The 21140-nt window shown below is 34.7% G+C and overlaps 2 protein-coding genes across 2 annotated transcripts in view; one reads left to right on the top strand and one right to left on the bottom strand.

Moving 5' to 3' along the window:
• Positions 1-24: 24 nt before the first annotated feature.
• On the bottom strand, positions 25-12808 carry LOC116347798 (carnitine O-palmitoyltransferase 1, liver isoform-like). The gene is made up of 10 exons (XM_031778527.1): positions 12276-12808; positions 4180-4483; positions 3932-4068; positions 3117-3790; positions 2810-2936; positions 2265-2603; positions 1346-1799; positions 1017-1269; positions 817-923; positions 25-702 (listed from the first exon to the last, which is right to left on the bottom strand). The coding sequence occupies exons 2-10, from the start codon at positions 4318-4320 to the stop codon at positions 595-597; spliced, it is 2340 nt and encodes a 779-aa protein (XP_031634387.1). The 5' UTR covers positions 4321-4483; positions 12276-12808; the 3' UTR covers positions 25-594.
• Positions 12809-19605: 6797 nt separating this feature from the next.
• The window catches only part of LOC116347769, a 12872-nt gene continuing 11337 nt past the window's right edge, over positions 19606-21140 (top strand). Inside the window, exons 1-2 of the mRNA XM_031778488.1 lie at positions 19606-19766; positions 19831-20470. Coding sequence (XP_031634348.1) covers positions 19606-19766; positions 19831-20470 — 801 coding nt within the window. The remainder of the gene's footprint in view (positions 19767-19830; positions 20471-21140) is intronic.

The raw sequence follows: 21140 nt of genomic DNA on the forward strand, positions 1-21140 counted from the left end.
AACCTAAACAAGAAAATGTTAAAATTGTTCATTAAAATAATAATTTATTCAACAAAAAAAAATGTCCAACGTGTGAAATATCTTCGATGTTTGAAGAGAAAGAGAAAAAGAATAGAATTTTACATTCATTAAACAAAGTTTTAAATCTTAAATCGAACAATTCATTTTAATAACGCTAATATAATTGGTCAAATACGTATATGTCTACAATTGTAATGAGCCACAGACCGAAAAAAATATATCATCTTTTATCGTTAGTCTGCTGATTGTGTTTATTTTTTTAAAAATTTATAAATAACAAAACAAAATATAAATTGATAAAGGTACTCAGTTTTCGTAAATATTTTAAAAATGTCGATGGAAAATTTCGTCGAAACAAAGCGAAGAATGGTCTTCAACTGAAAAAAATTGAACACATGTGAGTCGATCCAAACGATAATACTCAATCCGTACAATTTTCACTGCACACCATTCACGACAAACAATTTGTTAACTGATGACTCTGCAGTTGTTCTCGAATTTTCATTTTGTTTTGTAGCTTTAGAATTTTTTTTGCACTAAACCACTATCGATCTATTTGGGCGTATGTTTTTCTCATTTCGATGATCCATTCGCCAATTTCTTCAGACACTGATATTCTTCAAAGAGATTTTTCATATCACTCAAGGCCCGTTCGATTTGCTTTGAAAATTTGACAGAGTCCTGAAAAACAAAAATTTTTTTTTAAATAATCCACTAGAATATTTCCATAAAAATGTCAATTCAATTCCATTCAACATTCCATTCTGTTGGCCGTGACTCGTGAGGATTACTTACCGTAGTCGCGCAACTGGTTTTTGATGATATGTGGAAAAAGAGCAGATCTTCTCCGGCAATGATGTATGAGACACCATAGCCATCGTCAGCTACCGGACCGAAGCCGCCTATTTTGAAGAACGAAAACATTTAAAATCGATTTTTTTGCTTTGATTTTTTTGTAGAAATCAAATTGAAAGAACTTCAATGGAGAAACTCACCACCAGCACTAATGCATTCAGGATGTTTGTGTAGGTCCAGTTTACTGGTTTGGCCATGTGGGGTTTGACTAGTTGACAATCGCCAAGGTTCGCTGAGAACTTCCTTTAAGAATGGCGAATCTAATTCTAAATATTTCGACACGACATACAAACAGAATAGATGTCGATCGATTCCTTTACCGCACATCGCATCTTGGTAACCTCTTTGATGTCGTTGGCAAGCCTTTTGTAGTAGCGCAACCTTTTGCTCGGTCTGTCTCAAAGAAAAGAAAAAATAAATGAGATATAAAATATTGAATGGAAAATGATGCGAACTAAAAAAAACTAACCGTCACAGTTCCGTCTGACATAGATTTCACCCATTCAGCCGATTCAATGGTGCACGGCCGAACGGTTTCAGTACGACCTTCACGGAATAGACGTGTCATCGATGCTTCGTATGTTAGTGAAAAACGTCCAGCGTCTCGGTAGTATGCCAATTGCAAGGCCATTTGGATATAAGCATCGGGTGATACACGGCATGTCTTCATGAAACCCTTGCCGTAGTGATCATGCACATAAATACGAAGTTGTAAATCGTTGAGCAATTTTTGAGCATCTGTATGAGCTGAATTGATGGCAGTTTGGCAAGCATCATTATTTAAGTCCCATGACATACGTTGCGGTGATGGTGGCTGGAATTCAATTGGTCCGTTACAGTTTCCACTTTCGTCGTATGGATGCTCAATCACTTCGTCCATTATATTATTTTCCCAAATGTGAGCCATTACAGCTGCATCGGCCCTGTGATTTAAAACAATAATTGATTTTATTAATTTCTTGGAAATGATGGCAATAAGGTGAGGCAATTTTATTCAATAAGGTTCGAGTCGATTGACTTCTGGACTGCTGAGGAGGCAAATAGGTTACCAAATTTTTTTTTATTGAAATTTTAAATCAAAAATTATAGCAATGGTCAGCACCCTATGTGGAGAAGTTTTTTCTAGCGTTTTGCCATGATTTTGGAATTTAAAATTATTTTCTTGAAAAAAGTCGATTTTTTTTTTTAATTTTGGTTTAGACTGGGGTTGATTGACAGAGCTGTTGAAGGCACCACGGAAGTGCAGTCATTTTTTGTAATTGCTGCTCTTTCTTGCATTCACTTGCGGCACTTGAAAAATTCTATAAAATAAGTGCTCGAACTACTACGGTGCCAAAACCAGCTCTGTTGATCGAAGAAATTAATTTTGAATCAAATGTCAATTTTACCAGGTGTGTTCAGCATTAAATCCAAGTCGTCCATTGGTACCGACACAAAGTGTGAAATTCTTGTCAAACCATCTGTTATGACCGTTTCCATGCAATAGCGATTTTCCAAAATGATCTAAGGCACCTTCCTTGTGAATGTCTGTGTCGTATGACTCGTCGTCCAATGACAAAATGAATGCAGCCGTTTCAATTGTATGCAAGGAAACCCGATTGATACCTTTGTTGAACAAAGTATTTCTGACTTCGGCCCATTTCGTACGGTCCCATGCGGTCAATGATGCCAAGAGCTCTTCACCGGGCAATGGTTCTGATTTTGAGCTCAAAATTTCTTCTAATTGTCTAAAAATAGCAAAAAAAAATTATTATTATAATAATTTAATTTTTTTTTCTATTTATTTTTAAATTTCTCTATTTTTTTATTTTCTCAAAATTTTCTTTTAATTTAAATTCACGACTTTTTTCAATTTTTTGAAAAATTAAATTTAAATTAAATTAGTTGAATTAAAAAAAAAATTACAAATAAAAAAAATGATATGGTTATTTACACTTGAATTTCTGGTGCTTTCAAAATGCGCCCTTTGTAGTATATGGTGACCTTATAATACCGTCCCTTATGCATAACAACAATATGATTTGAGTCTTGGTAGTGAATGATGCGATCGGTTTCAATGCCTATAGAATTCAAGGAAAGTAATGATTTAATTACTCACATTTATTTAAATTTTCCTTTTGCTTCGTACACTCTATGTACAGCAACCAAATAAGTTACATTCCGTTTGCATTCAATAAAATCGAATTATTCAGACGGAACAAAAATTTAAAAAAAAAGACAAATCCGTCAAAAAAAATTACCAGGAATGCGAACGGTGTTGAAAGTGCGTTCATATTGCCATGAGCACAGTGGAACAAGTCCTTGCACCATGATCGGTTGCAATTCTTGGCGATCGATCAAACGACGGAATCTCAACAGCAAATTAACAGCAACAGCAGCTCGAGCCGTTTGTACATTGGTATTTGATAAGAACAATGCATCAATGCCGTAAAAATTACTGTTAACCATCAATGGACTGCGCCCACGCAAATAAACATACTCTTCCCACCAATCGGATACATAATTACTGCTCCACCAACTCTTCAACATTAAATAACGTTGTAATTTTTGTCCGATGGAACGTTCAAAATCTTTGGCCAATTCTTCCATGCGTTTATAATTGTTGTCGTCAAGCAGTGGACGAACGGAGTCAAGGTAACGAGCTAATGTTTCATGCACACTTGGCAATGGTAATCGTGGTAATGATCCCTGGAAACTATACAATCCAGGTTTGTTCCAACTTGATAGGACTTTGGTTGCGGCCCCCCATACTCGTGTTGCCGTTGATATCTTCCGACCCTTTTCACGCGATTCATACATCCAGCCTTTGTAGATTAACAACAATTTTAAGGTGTAACGCATAGTGAAACATATGCACAACCAAAATAGGAGACCAGTTATTGAACACGCCACCAAATGCCATGAAATCGAATCTCTGGAAGAATACAGAACGAAACAAAGAATTTTGATTAATTTTTTTTTTTTTTTGGAAAATATGTAAGCTTTAATCTCCACATCTTAGTCGAGCACATTACTTGATCTATGATCCGAAGGAAATTTGAAAAAATAGTCTTACCCCGGTAGCCATGGTAGAATACGATTCGCCAAGTCAAATGGCGTCTTTTTCCCAGAGAAATGTAATGCAGCCGCTATCGATATGATAATCCATAAGCTTTGTAAATGTGCTGGATATGCTCCATTTCGAACGCTATTCTGTAATTTTTAACAAAAAATCGTTTAAAAAAATTGATTGACGTATGACAATGACAAAAGTTTGCTCATTGAAGTTCCGGTCCACAATCTCCCAATAGAAAATATACTTACTCTTAGTCTCCCGATGCGTTTCTTCCACGATCTAATGCCCGAATCCCAAACAAGATTGAGCACTTCTCGATCATAGTTGATATCCCAACCTTCATGTGTAATTGAAAATGAGAATGCAACTGCTTGATGTGCTTCAGCCATTTACACCGTTTTGTATTGCCTTCAACTCCGGTTAAAATGCTGTCGATTCCGTCCAATTAAATTGACGTGAAATCAAAAGAAGCAATCGGTTCAAAATGCCAATGCAATAGTAACCGGAATTGCGATGCGTTCAATGTCAAACTGCTGAAGCGAAGCTCCAAAACTGAAAAAAAAATTAATGAATTTATAAAAGTGAATAACATATTCGACCTTTAAAGACAAAAAATTTATATAGTAAATAACAATCATAAATATTATTTACGAAATTGCATATTATTTTTTCCATTAAAAGTGCAGTTTAACATTGTTTCGGTACCTTATGTCTTGTTGTCTATATACTATATTATATTTATGGCAGAGGAAAAAAATCGCAACTTTATAATTCCATTGTGCGCTTTCTGATAGAGAACTCGTTTCAGAATTGCAATGCGTTTTGAATGGTGCATTAAAATGCACAAAATTACGGTGCGTCGCTTCACCAAAGTTTCAACACTCAATTACGGCATGCACATTATTCAAACAGCGCAACAGTAATTTTCATTGTGCATGCGGCTGCACATGCACATGCACAGACACTGAATCAAATTATATGGAATTTGATTAGAAACAAACACGAAACGTACAAAACTAAAACAAAAAAACACATTTCCCAGGCAACGAAGAACAATGACTTTTTACCTCACACAAAATAACTCGATTTGCGACTTTGTTCTCGCATAAAATCACTTGATTAAGTGATAAAAGTGCCACAAAGTCCAGAGTGTTTGCTCACAAACAGGTTTTTGAGGAATTTCAGCGGAGCGACTCGGTTTTTTTCTCGACAAATTGACTTTTTTTCAACGGATTTATTTTTAGCTTTTATACTTTTTTCGGAACAGTTTTTTATATTTTTAAACGTATGAAAGGTATTCTTGGTAAATCCCTTTAAATAGTCTTTAAAAAAAGTTTGTGAAACCACCATTGTTTACGTAAACACACGTCGAACTATTTTGTTTTTTAGAAACATTCGAAAAGACTTTTTGAACTCTACCAAATTGCGTATTATTTATCTGTGTATCCTTCGAAAAATGCCCAAAAACATCTAATTTCATTAAATTCCATTGAAATTCCTATAAAATTCAAATGAAAAATATCTGTAATCGAAGTCAAAAAGTCAAATTGCGCGCCAAATTTCGTATTTAATCGAAACCCCACGAAGGTGACAAAAAATATACGAAAAATCGTCCAAAACGGTGGACATTGTAATTGTCATTGAATTTCGAACTAGGAGCTTCTTGTTGATCCCATCTAACTACTCACAAAAACAACTAACAATACCACATTCAATATACAATTGAAATGAGCAAAAACAAAGCGAATTTGATAAACAACGAATCGAACAATATAATAAGATACCAATTTGTAATTACAATGTTGTCGCGTGTAAAATCGATAAGTAGAAAAGGTCGTGCCAGTGAACAACCTGTATGTATGTAAGCGATCAATGTGTAATTCAAACGTCGTTGTTGTTATTACTTCAATTGTTTGGTGGTGGTGGTGGTGTTATTGTCATTGTTGTTGGCGGGGGGAAATTTGTGCAATTCTCAAGTGTGGCACACACATGGTGTGTACGAAGTGCGCGATAATGACCGTTGTTTTCGAGACTAATTTGGAATGTTGGTGCCGACGCAACATTGTTTACATTGATTTAATCAAAACCAGTTTGTGACCAAAATTATTTTTTGTGACGGTTCAGTCGAGACGCTCAAAATGTGAGATGAAACTCGTAACATGATCAAATTGAAACAAAACAAATTTCCAAATTCACCTTGTACAGCTCCAAAAAATGATTTCAATCTTTAGTGACTTTGACTTACATTTTATTTGGACACATTGAAAACAATACACGCTAATCAATCGAACGAAAAAAAAAGTCTCATGATAAATAAAAATGTGTAATTTTCAGAGAACTGTTTCTAGAATCATAATTATCAGTCATTATTATTGTGAAAATATACGTTTAATTGCGATTTTGCCTCTCACTACTTCAGTGATTATTACACATTAATGGAAAAGTTTGAAGAAAAAAAATTGAACAAAATTTGAATTGAATGCCAAAAAGCCGACTACTGTTCAAGAGATGAAAGCAACCTATGCCAATAACAGGCTCGGCTGGCCCTTCTAGTCCTAAATCATTTAGTTCTCAAATTTGAAATTCATAATTCGTTTACCGGGTCTATGGCAGTTGTGAATGATCACTTCGGTCGAATTGTTTTTAAGATAATTTGCTTTCACTGACGCTAAGTCTTTAAAATTTGAGATTACTAATCCGTCGATTTTTTTTTTACTTTTATCGATATTTTTGTCACGAGAAAAAAAATCATTGGAAAATCCCAAAAAATTTGATAACTCTTGAGATTTTTTCACCACACAGTGAGTAATGTAGTCGCAATAGGTGTTTTTATCTCATAAAACAGTAGTGATTTATTCAATTTCATTTGTTTTTTTTCAAACTTTTCTATAAATGTGTAATAATCACTCACTACCTCAGTGAATTCATAATAATTAAACGTATAATTTCCGAAGTAATCATGATTGATAATTACCAATTACCACACTTTCCTTTATTACGAGACCTTTTTATTCGTCGATTGACGTCAATTTGGTTCTAACTTTCAATGTCTGTCACTTTGTTTTCCATATCATTAAATTCAGAAAATGATTAAAAAATACGAGCAAAATGAGGCGATCTAACAAAATCTGTTTTGTTTTGGCAAAGAGTTGTTGTTTTTTTCCCTTTTAACATGATTCTGATGTTGTAACAATTTTATTTCGATTAAAAGGTCACAGTTTTGCCTTTCGACAGCTTTTAAGTTACAAGTCCGATTTAAGAATTTCAAGTTCAAATATTTTGCTTTGGCCAATTTACAAGTAGCAACTTACTGTTTTGAATTGAATTTGTACAATAATATGGAAAAATGTACAAAATTAAGAGATTTAAGAGGCTTTGTACAATTCTCGATCAAAACAACCATTAAATGAACTGTACTCAAAACGATGCACTTTGTAAATCACATCGGTTTGAGTTAAAATTGTCAATTAGCTTATCATCGTTGAGATATAATTGTCGTATTCGTTTAGAACGTGATTTGAATGGCGCTTTGACCATGTTTTGCTAAACATGCCGAAGCAAAAAAAAAAACAATAAACGTTCAAAGGGTAGGCATTGAACGAGTTTAAAAAGGCAAAACCGCATATTTTTGCGCCGTGCTATTTGGTTCCGCAATAGATGTTGTAATCAAAGTGCAAATTTTATAATTGCGATTGAATCAGCTGTGTTTGTTTTTTAATTGTATTTTGTCTATTTATCGCTTGTCAATAGAACAGCGAATAAGGTGATAAGTAAAGTACGTAAATTGATTGGTGTTTTTACTGTTTTTTCTTGTTTATTGCGGAATATTGTATGCATTTGAAAATATACGAAATTTTGAAGCGTAAAAGTGACCTTTCGAATCACAATGCACGGTTCAATTTTACCATTTATATTTAAGCAAATCGCCTCGTCTAAATATAGATACGGTATTTTGAGAAAGCTAAAAACCAGTTTTTCTGGCAAAACAAAAAAGTACATCGATCATATACGAATTCATTCAACGGCAAAAAAATGTTACAAACAGTTCGGTTATCATGAAGTTTATGTCATCAAGTTCATTTCTCCTGCTATCACTTTTTGGCTCGCGTGCAAGCCTTATCGCAAAGACGGTCAAAATCTATCTCCGTGAGAGTTCCATAGACATTAGAACCCGTGTTTCGTGCGCGCACACGAGTTAAATAGGTCGAGAGAGCGAGAGAGAATAAACAAATGACGTTATGAATATAAAATTGTGTGAAGGCAAAATCAGAGCGAATCACATGCAGAAGATTATTTAAGTCAGTGATTTGTTGACGCACTTGTATCATGAAGACAAAATACGTCCACAAACGCTATCAATTATGTCGAATGAAACGCAATAAGTCGCGTTTCAAAGTTCATCGCTCACAATACACCGAAGCGTTAAATGCAAACGAATCGCGAGCACATCGTTGATTAGAGTTTATGGTCATTTATATTAGAAATGATTAAAAGTGACCGCAGAGTGGAAATGTGTAATTTATTTCATGAAAATAGTTCGATCGAATCGAAAAATAACAATCAATCGTTTCGCTCCTGAATTCATTTGGCTTCATCGACCGTTTTGATGCTGGGAATAAGCCACTTTGTTTGCGAGATTGATGAAATTGCACAAAGAATGATGTGAATCGAAAGAATGGTGACAGTAAACAAGTTACTCGATTTGGGAGTGACGATTTACTCGCAAATGATGATTGTAGTACATGACGCGCTTGCACACGTTCGGAAAATCAACAACGAATATGTACACAGCAACAGTTGTTACATAATTTGCTTCGTTTCGAGACCACTTTATTAAAGCCGTATATAGAGTGAACGGTTTTATCAACATTTCACTTGATATTATAAATAATTACGATAACATCTATTTTTTGCCAGTAACTAGAACACACTTATTGTTTCTATTAACATTGTATGTGTGTATGTGGAAAGAAACTACGATGCAAAACTTTTCAACACACATAATTTATTGCAATAAATTCACGAGCAAATAACACATTCCAATGGGCCAAGAAACTTTGAACATTCTGTATTTTCAAGAAATCATCGCACAACGTTTATACAACAATCGCAAAATTCATAGAGGGAAAAACTCCACTTTGACTGATTTATAAATTCTGATCAGTTTCAATTCAGTTTCTATCGCACTGACGTCACACACCGCCTTTCTACATAGAGCCCGATTAATTTGAATTGTAAATCGATTTTATGATTAGGCAAAAAAACCGATACGTACTCAACAAAATTATTATTATTTATGCGACCGAATTCCATTCAACCGTTAATTGAGTTTTAAATTGTCATGTTTCTATATTATGATTACGAATATGTAAAAAAAACTCTATTTTGGAGTGAAGAGAATAAACAACAGTTGATATTGAATAAAATACATTTTTATGCATTCAAATCGATGATGAGTCGGCACAACGTAATAAAATCATTGCATAATCTTTCAGAACTATCGATTTCAAGCAAAAAATGAAGAATTTAATATTATATTCCATTCAATAATGAATGTTTCCCAATTGAAGAAAAATTGTTGCTTTCACATTGTTCAATGTCGCTGAGTTGAATGAAGTGTTTCGGCTAAAAAAATTTAACGCCAAAATGAAAAATTCATTTTTTTTACTGAAAATTGTTGATTTGGAAATTGGATATTTTGTTTTCAGTTTCAAAATGTTCGCACCAATTTTTGTTTGAAATCGCCACTGCGTTGAAAATGTTACATTTTTCAGTCGAATTTGTGTCAGTTTCTTTCATCCTTTCTCTAGTTTCATCGATTTTTTTTGTTTTACACTTTCGACAAGTTTTCATCATTTTCGATTCACGGTTTTTGGCATGGAATCTTTGAAATAGTTCAAAATAATGTATTCCATCTCATTTAATGTGTTTATTTAAATAATAAATTGTTTGGAAAGATAAAAAGCCTTGATTCTATCTGTCCCGTTCTCCTATCTCCTCTCTTCAATGTTAACTAGCTAAACCTTCATCAGTCCCATTTATCGCTTGCTTAGTAATCGATACCAATGAATTTTTAATGAAATGAAAAACCAAACCGTTTTCATAGATTACCATTGTGATTTGAAGAAGGTTATAAACTTGGAGTCCAACAAAGGTGAAGTGCACCATATGGACAAATACTCTAGCTTTATATGCTTTATCTTCAATTCCGGTAGTTGAATCGTTGAATGTTATAAGTTAATGTAAAATTGTCTTCTTCCCAAAAAAAAAAACGCCGATGACTAAATGTATTCACTTGTGTTTATGAACAATATCTAATGAAGAAACCCATTAAAAACCAATTTGGTGTCCGAGATTCGCTACTTTTTTTTCTGTGTGTTGGTCATAATATCCCGTCTTTCGCCCGAAAACGAGTCGTAATCGTAAACGTGATGTAACGAGTGAAAAAAAAAAATCGCGCAACACGCGCAAAGACAAAAAAGACCGTTTTATGACTTTTTATTGTTGAAATAAATGGCAGTTTAATACGGATAATGATAAAAGTTAAAGTATGACAATGAACAGTTTTCAAATAACGACCAAATAAAAGGAACTACTTGATGCACGGATTTTGTAATGTAATAGACAACGATGATGATGATGAAGGTGATTGTGATAAAAAAGTGATTAGAATAGCACGGTTTGTAAATAAACAAAGCGAGTAGGAAAGAGAGAAAGATATGGAGATGTGAAGAAAGAGAGAAAGCAATAGAAAAGGCTGTTTTCAAAATATGTCTTGACTTCGCGCACGTATTATTTTGTTTTCTTCTGTGAATCTATGGCGGACTGTCGAGGTAACGATAATCAGATAAACAAAGTGTATATTTGTTCATAACATGTTCGACAGACCCGTGAAAAATCACCAATCGTAAGTAGATTGAATTCGATTCAAATTCGAAAACAAGCACTCGAGAAGGCCGACTCGATTTTGGTTACGTGTATGTATATAAAATGAATTTCATCGCTAAAAATTTTACGAAACAGCATAGAGTGAGAGCGAGAAATTGATTGCAAAACAAGTCCAAAGGTCGATAAATCAATGCAAACGAACACTAAACCACACATACGATCGGTGTCGCGCACTCACGACCAATTCGATTCATATACACAAGCTGCCATCATAAGAATGATATTCGAAAATATTCAAAATGTTTGCACACGAAAAACCCCAACCGACGATATTTACGTTTCTTCTTTTTTCTTGCCAAATTTACATTTGTGGATTGAGAAAAATATTAACCGCCGGCATATGTCAGTCTGGTCAAAGTCTGATACTTTGGTTGAATATTTTTAAATTTAGAATTTGCATCTTTTCTTATCAAATCTAATAAATGTCAACGACAAATACGGATTCTATGGCAGATTCAGTTTTTGTTTCTCGCTCTCTTTATTAGACTTTTTCTATTGTATGGTCTCTTTCAATTTGTCTCTGTCACTCGGTCGCGGTGAATTTTCGCTCATTGTCTCTTCAGCGACTTTCAAGTTAGTTAGTTGTTTTGTTCAAGAAACTACAATCACCAATCACAGTAAATGTGTTTTTCATTGTCTCCACTGTGAAAGAGAGTTTTTTGCACTTTTTCCAACCGTTAGTCACAAGTCATTGTAAGAAGCCGTAGAAGAAGAAAAAAATACTCCCGCCGGAAACATATTCACATTTAATTTGAACACCTTTGACCGTATATGTTTGCATGACGGTCGGTTCGTCTCCCATCATAAATATATAGTTTATGCATATGGGTATTAAATGACACTGTTCAACTGGACGAAACAATGACATCGCTCATTTAATACTCTTGGGTGCACGAATCACGCTTTGCAACTCACTTCATGCACACTTTAAGGAGTATTTAAAAAATCATATTTTGTATGGCATTTAATTACACCTTTTGCAATGACAGGTTTTGTTCTCGAATTCTAAAATTATATATATTTTTTCTAAGTCAATGTACTGCGTTTCCGATTTTGCATGTCATACCGTTTGCAATTGCCTATTTCTATATCATTTTCGCTCTCTAAATTGGCCGAAAGAGATGCAATGCGGTGTAATTTTCCAAAGTGCAATTAGCTACTTAATCATTTAAATGCAATTAAATCATGTCTGTTCGCTCATTCAATTTGCAATGAATTGCTGTCAGACATTCCGCTTAGCGACGACGAATTAAAACACATACACACACTGTGAGCTGCACATATGTACACACGTAATGGAATAACGAATAAAAAAAAATGAGCATAAAAAATGTGGAACTAGATATGGAGTGCAAGAAAAAAAAGAATGAAAATGAAAAAAAAAAGAATGTTGTACCCAAAGTTTAAGTTGCACGTGCACTATTTATAACACCACGTCAATAAAAATCCAGCGTCGTATGAATGGAACGGCGGCTTGTTGAAAAACGACGATTTTTTTTATCCCTCTGTCTCAATTGTTTGTGTCCCTCTTCAGTTGGGTTATGTACGTGTTTGGCACTTTAAAACGTGTCTTAAATGTCTTTTAAATAATTAACGACAAAAATCGATCGAAACCGAATTGTCGCAACAAAAAAATCTATATCTATCTCTCAATGTCGTTGAAATTCACTTGAAATACTTTCAATCACACTATTTCTTTAATTAAACATAGTCTCTCAATTTAAAATTGTAATTCATTCATTCAGTTTGGCTGAATGAATGCGTCTTCACCCCGAATCGACAACAAATTAAAAATATTTTTTCGAAATAAAAAAAAATGAAATTTACAAAAATGAAAAAAGTTTAAACAAAAAAAATTCAATTCGGACAAATTTTGCGTCGACAATGTTTCACACACTAATTGACACCACAGCAGTTTTCTCATTACTAACTCAACTGAAACACAGTTCGGCCGTGTTAATGCTCATTTTTTTAAGTTTTCTCACTCTTTCATTCTTGAACACACACACATACTCACACTCCGTTCGGTCGCATTCATTCTTCGCTATGGTCGCACACGACTGTGATTGTATTTCTTTCAAATACGGTGGTCAATACACAAGCAACACAAAACCGATTATGAAACAGACCTCCTAAACTAAATACATCACCGAACAATAATGAACACACGCTTACACACAGAGGTATGAGTATGTATTTTGTTTTTCTTCAACGAAATATTATAATGCATGCACAGACAGTCACTCATACCCGTCTATGTTCGAACGTCAATCGCTCGCATACCAATAAACATACACATACGTATACACTCATCGATTCAGGCACACATTTCGACAGAACCAAGAATAGAGTCAACAACAAAATTTGTAAATATATTCGCTGTCGTTTATGCAAATGCCAACTCGATTGCACTCTTGCTTAAGTGCGATAAATATCGGTTTTTTTTTTATTTCTCTTTTACAATCAAACTCGTTGTCGTTTCATGTGGGCTTTTGTTGTTGTCGTCGATATGCACCAAACAAGACAAGGTGAATCGGATTGTACGACAGTGGGCGAATAGATACCGAGTGAGAATGAGAGAGAGAGAGAGAGAATTTGATATCGATTCATAATGTGCACACAACGCGGTATTAGAGCCTCTAAGTGCAAAGTGCAAGAAATTTCATCCATTCAATTTATAATGAGAGAAACATAGAAATGAGAGCAAGAGGAAAAGCGTGGAAAAAGGCAAATTTTTTACAGTGTATACAAACTCCAACATCGATTTTCAGACGGTCATATGATTTTACACAATTTAAAAACAACACAAACTGTGCCAATCGATTGTGCTTCTCTCTGCTGGAGTACGGAGCTCTTTTTCTCTATTTTGGGTCAATTGAAGCGCCAATTTCAACATGCTGACTTTCAAATGTTTCATGAAATCAGCAGAAGGTTTCCGATGAATTTTTACAAAATAATGCAAACGAATTCAAAATAAATTGAGAATTTGGCCATTTTTATGTAATTTGATTCACATTCACTCGTTCCCAGGCATTTTTGCTGAACTCTTCTGCTTTTTTTATTATTTAGTTTTTTTGTTTGCATTTTTTCCCTCTCTCTCCCCTCTCCTTTTCTTCTCTTTCCCTCTATCACTCTCGTAGCATACGTCTCTTTCTCTGTCGCTCTCTCCTCTCAAATTTCAATCAATAAAAATCATCTAAAAAAACAAAGACAATTGAATGTATCTCCGATGATATGTCCGTCTGACAAAAATTGTTTTTTTTTTTTTTAAATTACCGGTTCAACTTGAAATTTTATTGTGAATCAATTGAATAACAAGACGACGAATTCGATTTTTCTCTTTCTCACGTTTTGTGTTCAATCGTTTGTTCGTTTAAATTTTGCTCATACATGTCTTGCCTTTTTTTCACTCTATCGCTTTCAATTGGTGTGTTTTTTTTCGGTGGCTATATTTATCTGTCGCACGCATACAAACTGTAAAATGTACGTTCCGATAATATGCCACACGGTACAAAGTCCGCTGTCGAATGTGTTTTTTTTCTTCTCCTCTTCGTCTTTCTTTGCCTCTCGTTCGTTCTCTTGCGCTGTCACCGCTCTCTTTGCTTGTATGGAAAACGTAAACAACAAATGGAACGAAAAAATTAACAAGTGAGACGAAGCCAAGAGCAAAACACAGAATACACGTATATGAATACAAACGAAAGTACGTTCAGGCACGCATACAAACATCGTACAAGCCTCCGTTCGCTATTTCATATACAAATGTGCATACGATTTAATATTATAATTCTTTGTTTTTTTTTCGAATAATTTTTGAATTTGGCGAGCGAAAAAATACGTATGATGTGATCGATTCCATCAACAATTTTTCACATAAAAATGACCATTTGCACGTGCCATCCTAAACATTATTTCAAGAGTTTGTTTTTTTCGTATTGATTGGCTGCAATACATTGATTGGTCCGCGTGTTACACGTTATGTACGAAAAATATGGGTCACAGACCCAATACAGCTCGAAGCGATACAATTGCGTATTGACGGCATTATGTGATGTTTCATCGTCATCAATTTCAAAACATTGTTTTGATATATATACGGCTTTGTTGGGTCTATGTCAGATGATTCAAGAGAATAGATAAAATACACACGACTTATTTACACTATCTACGTCGCATCACATCGTATGCGATTCAGTAAATTTTGCTAAACAAAAAGGCATGCTTCGAATGAAGCTGATAATTTTTTTTTTGTTTACTTATTTGACGATATTTTAAGACGATTTTAACAATGGTGTTTGATTAAATTTTCGCTCAGTTAGCAGTGAAATCGACTGAGTTAATTAGATCAAAGGACAATTATCATTCAGAAATCAAACAAAAGACGGTGATAATTTTTATTGAGATATCAAGTGGAGAGACCGAAACCGAATCGAAAGTGACCTTTGAACACCTCTTGATTCTTGCCAATTTTGCCTTCTATTCGCTATTTGTTTATTTCAAAACACCAAAAAAAGACACACATAGATATTGTTTTGACACATTGTTTTTAAATTTACACTCTATAGAGAACGAGACATACCTCCAATTTTATCACCAATAATTTCACTCTATTTTTGACTCTTGTGGTGTATCACACAAACACATTCACCGAACTCGTTTATCCTCTGGCGCACACACACAGTGGCGGTGATTCGAAGGATTTGCTTGTATGCGAGAAACATATGTGCGCCAAAATTTACACAAATGTCTGATGATAGTGAATGTCAATATTAACTAGAATCTAGTACTTCGTCGGTCTTTCGTATAACTCACGACACATTTGACAATGTCGTGCATGATTCTATTTTTTTATTGACATTCAATAGCGGTATTTTTGAACGTCAATAATTGAATTCATCGACGCCAGTCCACGAAACACGCTTAATTTTTTTTTTAAATTGAGTTCAATTCAAGTTCACCTTGCCGACGTACGTTTAATTGCAAATATTCGAGAACAAAATCGGTTTCGAGTCATAAACGACGAAGACAGATCATATTACGGATTGTTGGATTCTATGGTGTAATAAATTCAACAAAGACATTTAATGACCAAATAATCTTATCAAAATAATAACAAAATCGCCGACCATTGACGTCTGTGACGTTTATGTTCGCAAATATTTTTGGTTTATATATGATGTCTTTCACTCTTTTATGAGTGTCTACGCCTGTTAAAATGAGTTCAATTGAAGAGGTGTCTTTGAATTCTTAATTTCTCTTTGCAAATTTCTCATTCACTTCTTCCGCTAAATTAGATATATTTGAAAGCATTCCTTCTCTCTCTCTCTCTCTCTCTCTCTCTCTCTCTCTTGCATAAAGAGAGCGAGATAGAGTGAGATTGCAACAAATGTTGGGACGTCACATCGAAAATCATTTCGGATGAATGCGTAAAGTTCCACTGAGAAAGTGAGTTTTATTGCAAAAGTTTGCTTTAAAAATGGAGTGTAGGTGGGGGCGAGAGATTGCGTATGGTAATGCCATAAAATTCCGATAGCCGGGGTCAGTGGTATACATATTATAACATTGAAATTAGTCCTAAATAAATCATTAGGAACGGGAGCATTTTGGTTTTTGTGCAAATCGTTTTTATGTGCATAAATGTTGGTTTATGTGCGTATGGCGTCAAAAGGGTCATCAACATTTTCGATTTTATTGCTGTTATTATATGTGGCCGGATGCCGATGTTGGATTGCTTGAACACCCCTCAATAAAGTCGTGTATTGTTTTGTGCGTTATTTGTTTTTATCAAACAATGAGTACTTTGCTTGCGGTTTTATGGACCAAGATTTCAAATCACCAGCGATAATTCGACGACACTATTGTTGGGCGATATAAATGACAAAGTGGATGCGAGATGGAGAGTGGAAGAAAGGCAGACGGATGGAGTATGATGGAGAAAGAATGAGATATAGAGAGCGCGGTGGAGACTGATAGAGAGATGAACGAGAGAGGAACGGTGACAGAACATTCAAAGACTGAAAAAGAGTGAGAAAGAAAGACAGAAATAGAGAAGAAAGAGAGCAAATAAGGGAAAGGAGGAAGGGAGAAAAGAAGCGACAAAGAATGAAAGAGAATGCAAAGGAACCATTTCGATTGTTCCGAAAAAGAACAAGAAAGAGTATTAATACTGTTTGGTTTTGTGTTATTGGTCATCATCAATCTAAATTTGGTGATTTTGTGCGGTAAGAAATGATTTGTTGATTTGTTTGCTGTTTTTGTGATCTCTTTGCCCCCCCAGCCACTCTTTTCCACATCTTCACAATGGAAAAGTATGAAATTCAAACCGCATTCATGTTCGTTGTAAGTGCCTTTGTGTGTTTGTATGTTATCCGAGCCGGAAAAATCACAAATCGTTGTTTTGTGGCCATTGTGAAAGAGTAAACAATCCAAAATGAGATGTTTGTGTGCATTTAAAAGTCGTCAATCCGTCGAACCGAAGTGGATACATTTTGGTTTAAGCGTTTATATGTGAAAGATGCTGGGTAAGAAGGGGTATTTTCAATGCGACGCAAACAATATGACGGCGAAGTCAAGTTTTGGTCGTAAAATACATGCCCATTTTTGAAAAGAACAAATGTTTCGGAAATTCTCAGGCCGCTTCATTTTAATTTAAAGCACGTCGAGCCTTCCATTGTTTCCGTTTCTCTCCGAAAAATACTTTTTTATTGCCCAAGTTGTTGCGACCAGAGTTGGTGCGCTTAAAATTTGGCCATAAAATACACACGCTTCATGCAATACAATAAACCGAATCCCATTGTGCACAACACACACAAAATCGATAAAATGTGCGGCATTGTGAAACCGCACAATGTTTGAACAATTAAATGACATCAACGGCAAAATTATTGGGACGCGCAATGAATTTCGACACCGGCGTCAACTACGCACTCTTCACATTTTCCGGTTGTAAAAGCACACCAAACAACAAACAGCTGATAAGCATACTTTATGCATCCATCGTAAAACAAAACAAACGAAGAGACGGTAGCTTGCAGCACAGCCACCTTTGGTGGTGCAGGCAAACAAACGACCATGCGATGATGATAAAACACATCAAAGAATACCAAAATATCTCAAACACAGACAATGGCGCACTGTTCACATATTTTCCGGCTATGTTTCATTTGCATTACTTCATCTTGATTATCATTTCCACGCAGCATTTGTTATAACATGTTCCAAGTTCCATATATACATTTTTTATACGCAACGCTAGGCGCTTTTCAATGAACCATTCTTCACATTCGCACAAAACAATGGTAGCTAAACAACGATTTTAATCGTGTTTTTTAACAAATTTATTGCCACAAACAAAAGACCAACATCCAACACGTTCTATTTTCAATGAAAAATTCAGGGATTCTATTTTCTTCTCGAAATGGACATGCCTCTTATCACAGCCAAAACAGCACGATATTATGAACACAAGCTTTGGGTATTAAAACTGAATGAAGCGATTTTTAAACTAAAGTGGTTGAATTAGAGCCCAATAAAACGATAGACTAAAAATCTAGAAAAATCATTTATGAGTAACTTTATTTATAAATAAATACCCATCGTATCTAACTGCCGCGTCCAATGCCTGGATGTTAAAAACAATGAAATGCCACCAGAATGACTTGAAACAATTTTAAACGCTCTGAAAAAAGGTAAACAACGAGTTTTTCAGAAATACAAAGACGAATCGATGAAAGACATTCCATCAAATGTTATGATCAATAAATGGATGCTACAAGACGATATCATTGCCCATTCGAAAGTTTGTCTCTTCATAAGCCCTGGTAAGTTAGCATTGGAATTGCTCCGACTTAAAAGAAAAGCATTGAGCATTTTGTATGGTTCCATCATGAAGTACCGCAGTTAATTATTCCATTCTTTCTCAATCAGTTAAAGAACACAAATCGTTTTTGAAAATTTTCGAAAATTTTGGTAGGAAAATAAGCTTCACAAGTTTTTACGGTGACTTACTGCAACCATACATAGATCATAGTTTCAGTTTATTCCCAAAAACTCGGTTTCCATGCGGAAAAGTTAGCTTTCGTACGTAAGTCACTTTTTTTTTGATTTTTTTTTTGTTATAATCCGAAAATCCTGGCCATGAAACGAGCAAACTAAGGATTAATTTACTCTAATGTCATCTTGTTACGGCTTTCAACTTTTTAAACGAATAAAAGAAGTTCAAAAAATGTCTCCCGTTCATTTTAAGTTTTTATAATTTTATTGGTACTAATAAAATGTTTTCTTGTTTCTGACAAATGTATTTAACATATTACCTAGTTGTCTGATAAAGATCCAAGGTCGAATATTTATATTTAGGTGCATCATTAAAAAAGAGTTCCTAATTAGTCTGTTTTAATGCTTTCAAAATGGCTTCTTGTTGTTGTTTTTAGATTTTATTTGTTGCAATAGAATAACTTCAAATCCTTAAAAGACATTTTTCAAATTCAGTTGTGTGAACGTCTTTAAGAAAACAACTTGTGAAGTTCAAGTGAATTCAATTGTATACTTTAGTTATCACAATATTTGAATGTTTTGTGAATTTTGTTAATTTTTTTGCAAATTATTATATTAAATTGTTTGAGTCTCGAAAACTAAACCGAAATCAAAATTAACCTTTAAATTATAAATAAAACTAACCTTTAAATTGTCGCCGAGAATCATATGATATCATAAGGAACGGTTCGAAAATGTCGACCGATGATTGGACGCAAGAACTGGACAAAATGTTGATGAACATTGAACTCCAGGCGATGTCTTCGCTACGAAATATTAGTAACTGTTTCGAACAATCAGGTCAATCGTTCCACGAAGCACATCAGACATATTGTCTAAAGCGCTCAATTGACAGGTAATTCATCCTTGAATTTTGTATTTTATGCCCTTTATCAATGATAATAACTTCTTTTCTTTAGATTAAATGAAGTTTATTCCAAATTTGAATGTGAATTGTCGTTCAGTAATCGTCAAAGAGGAAGTGTCGCTCCAATTTCAACCGATAATAACAACTCAAATGCAATTATTAAAATCAGCAATGATGAAGACTCAGATGAAAGACCTAGCACCAGTTCGCAACCATCCAGAGAGACTGCGTTTCGAAATGTTGATAGTGAGATTAAAACCGAGGATGATTATAATGAAAGCGATGATCAAGCTTTTGTCGGGGGAATACCCAATGTGGAAACAAAAGAAGAGGATATGGAAAGTGATGAGATTCCGATAGTTCGTGTTTCGGCCAATCAACTGACCCGTGCATATAAGATAGAGTCAAACTGCTCTGAACGTGTCAAAATCGAAAGTGACGAAGATCATAACAAAGAAAACATTGAAAATGTAGCGAAGCGTGTACGATCGAATTCTGCGAATATTTTAGATAAAATTGGTGACAACAACGAAACAAATCTATGTGAACCATACGGGAAGAAATCAGGAGTATCTCAGGGAAGAGTCGAATCGAAAGATGCAAGTTGCGAAATCAGTGAAGAAAATAACGCAAACAAGACGAACGAAGTGAACATTTCCAAAGCTGCTGTTGAAATGAATTTAGCAAGAAAAGTGAGAAGTGGTCAGTCGACACTTGAGAAGTGGTTTTCTCAAAAAAATAAAAGTAATGAAAACAAAGAGAAATCCAATAGAGAAATCGCTGGCCAAGCAGAGAAAAAGAAAACGGACGTTCAGAGATCCCACAAAAAGTTAGAAAAAATCTCGAAAATATCTAGTAATAGGAAAATTCACAGTCGAGTAAAACCACACGAATGTGGTCGATGTAAGAAGAGATTTACACATAAGAGAGATCTCACAATGCATATTCGAATTCACACTGGAGAAAAACCATATCAATGTGGTCAATGTATGAAGAGATTTAGTCGTCAGAGTCATCTCAATGTGCATATGAGGACTCATAAGGATAGTCTATTCCACTGCTCAGGGTGTCATCGTGGATTTTCACAAAATATTGAAAAAGAAGCACATGAAAGGGAGTGTAAACGACGTCGATATGAGTGCTATCTTTGCAACAGAGACGAAAATAAGAAGAAGTTTGCTATGGTTTTTTCAAAGAGTGCGGTAGAAATTCATATGAGAATACACACTGGAGAAAAACCATATAAATGTGATCGGTGCAAGAAGGGATTTATTCGTAAAAACAATCTCGCTGATCATTTGATGATACACACCGCAGAAAAACCATATAAATGTGATCAGTGTAAGAAGCGATATGGTCGTA

The sequence above is a fragment of the Contarinia nasturtii genome, unplaced genomic scaffold (assembly GCF_009176525.2).
Source record: "Contarinia nasturtii isolate CC-2019 unplaced genomic scaffold, AAFC_CNas_1.1 Cnas_scaffold_2108, whole genome shotgun sequence".
In the NCBI taxonomy this organism is placed as follows: domain Eukaryota; kingdom Metazoa; phylum Arthropoda; class Insecta; order Diptera; family Cecidomyiidae; genus Contarinia; species Contarinia nasturtii.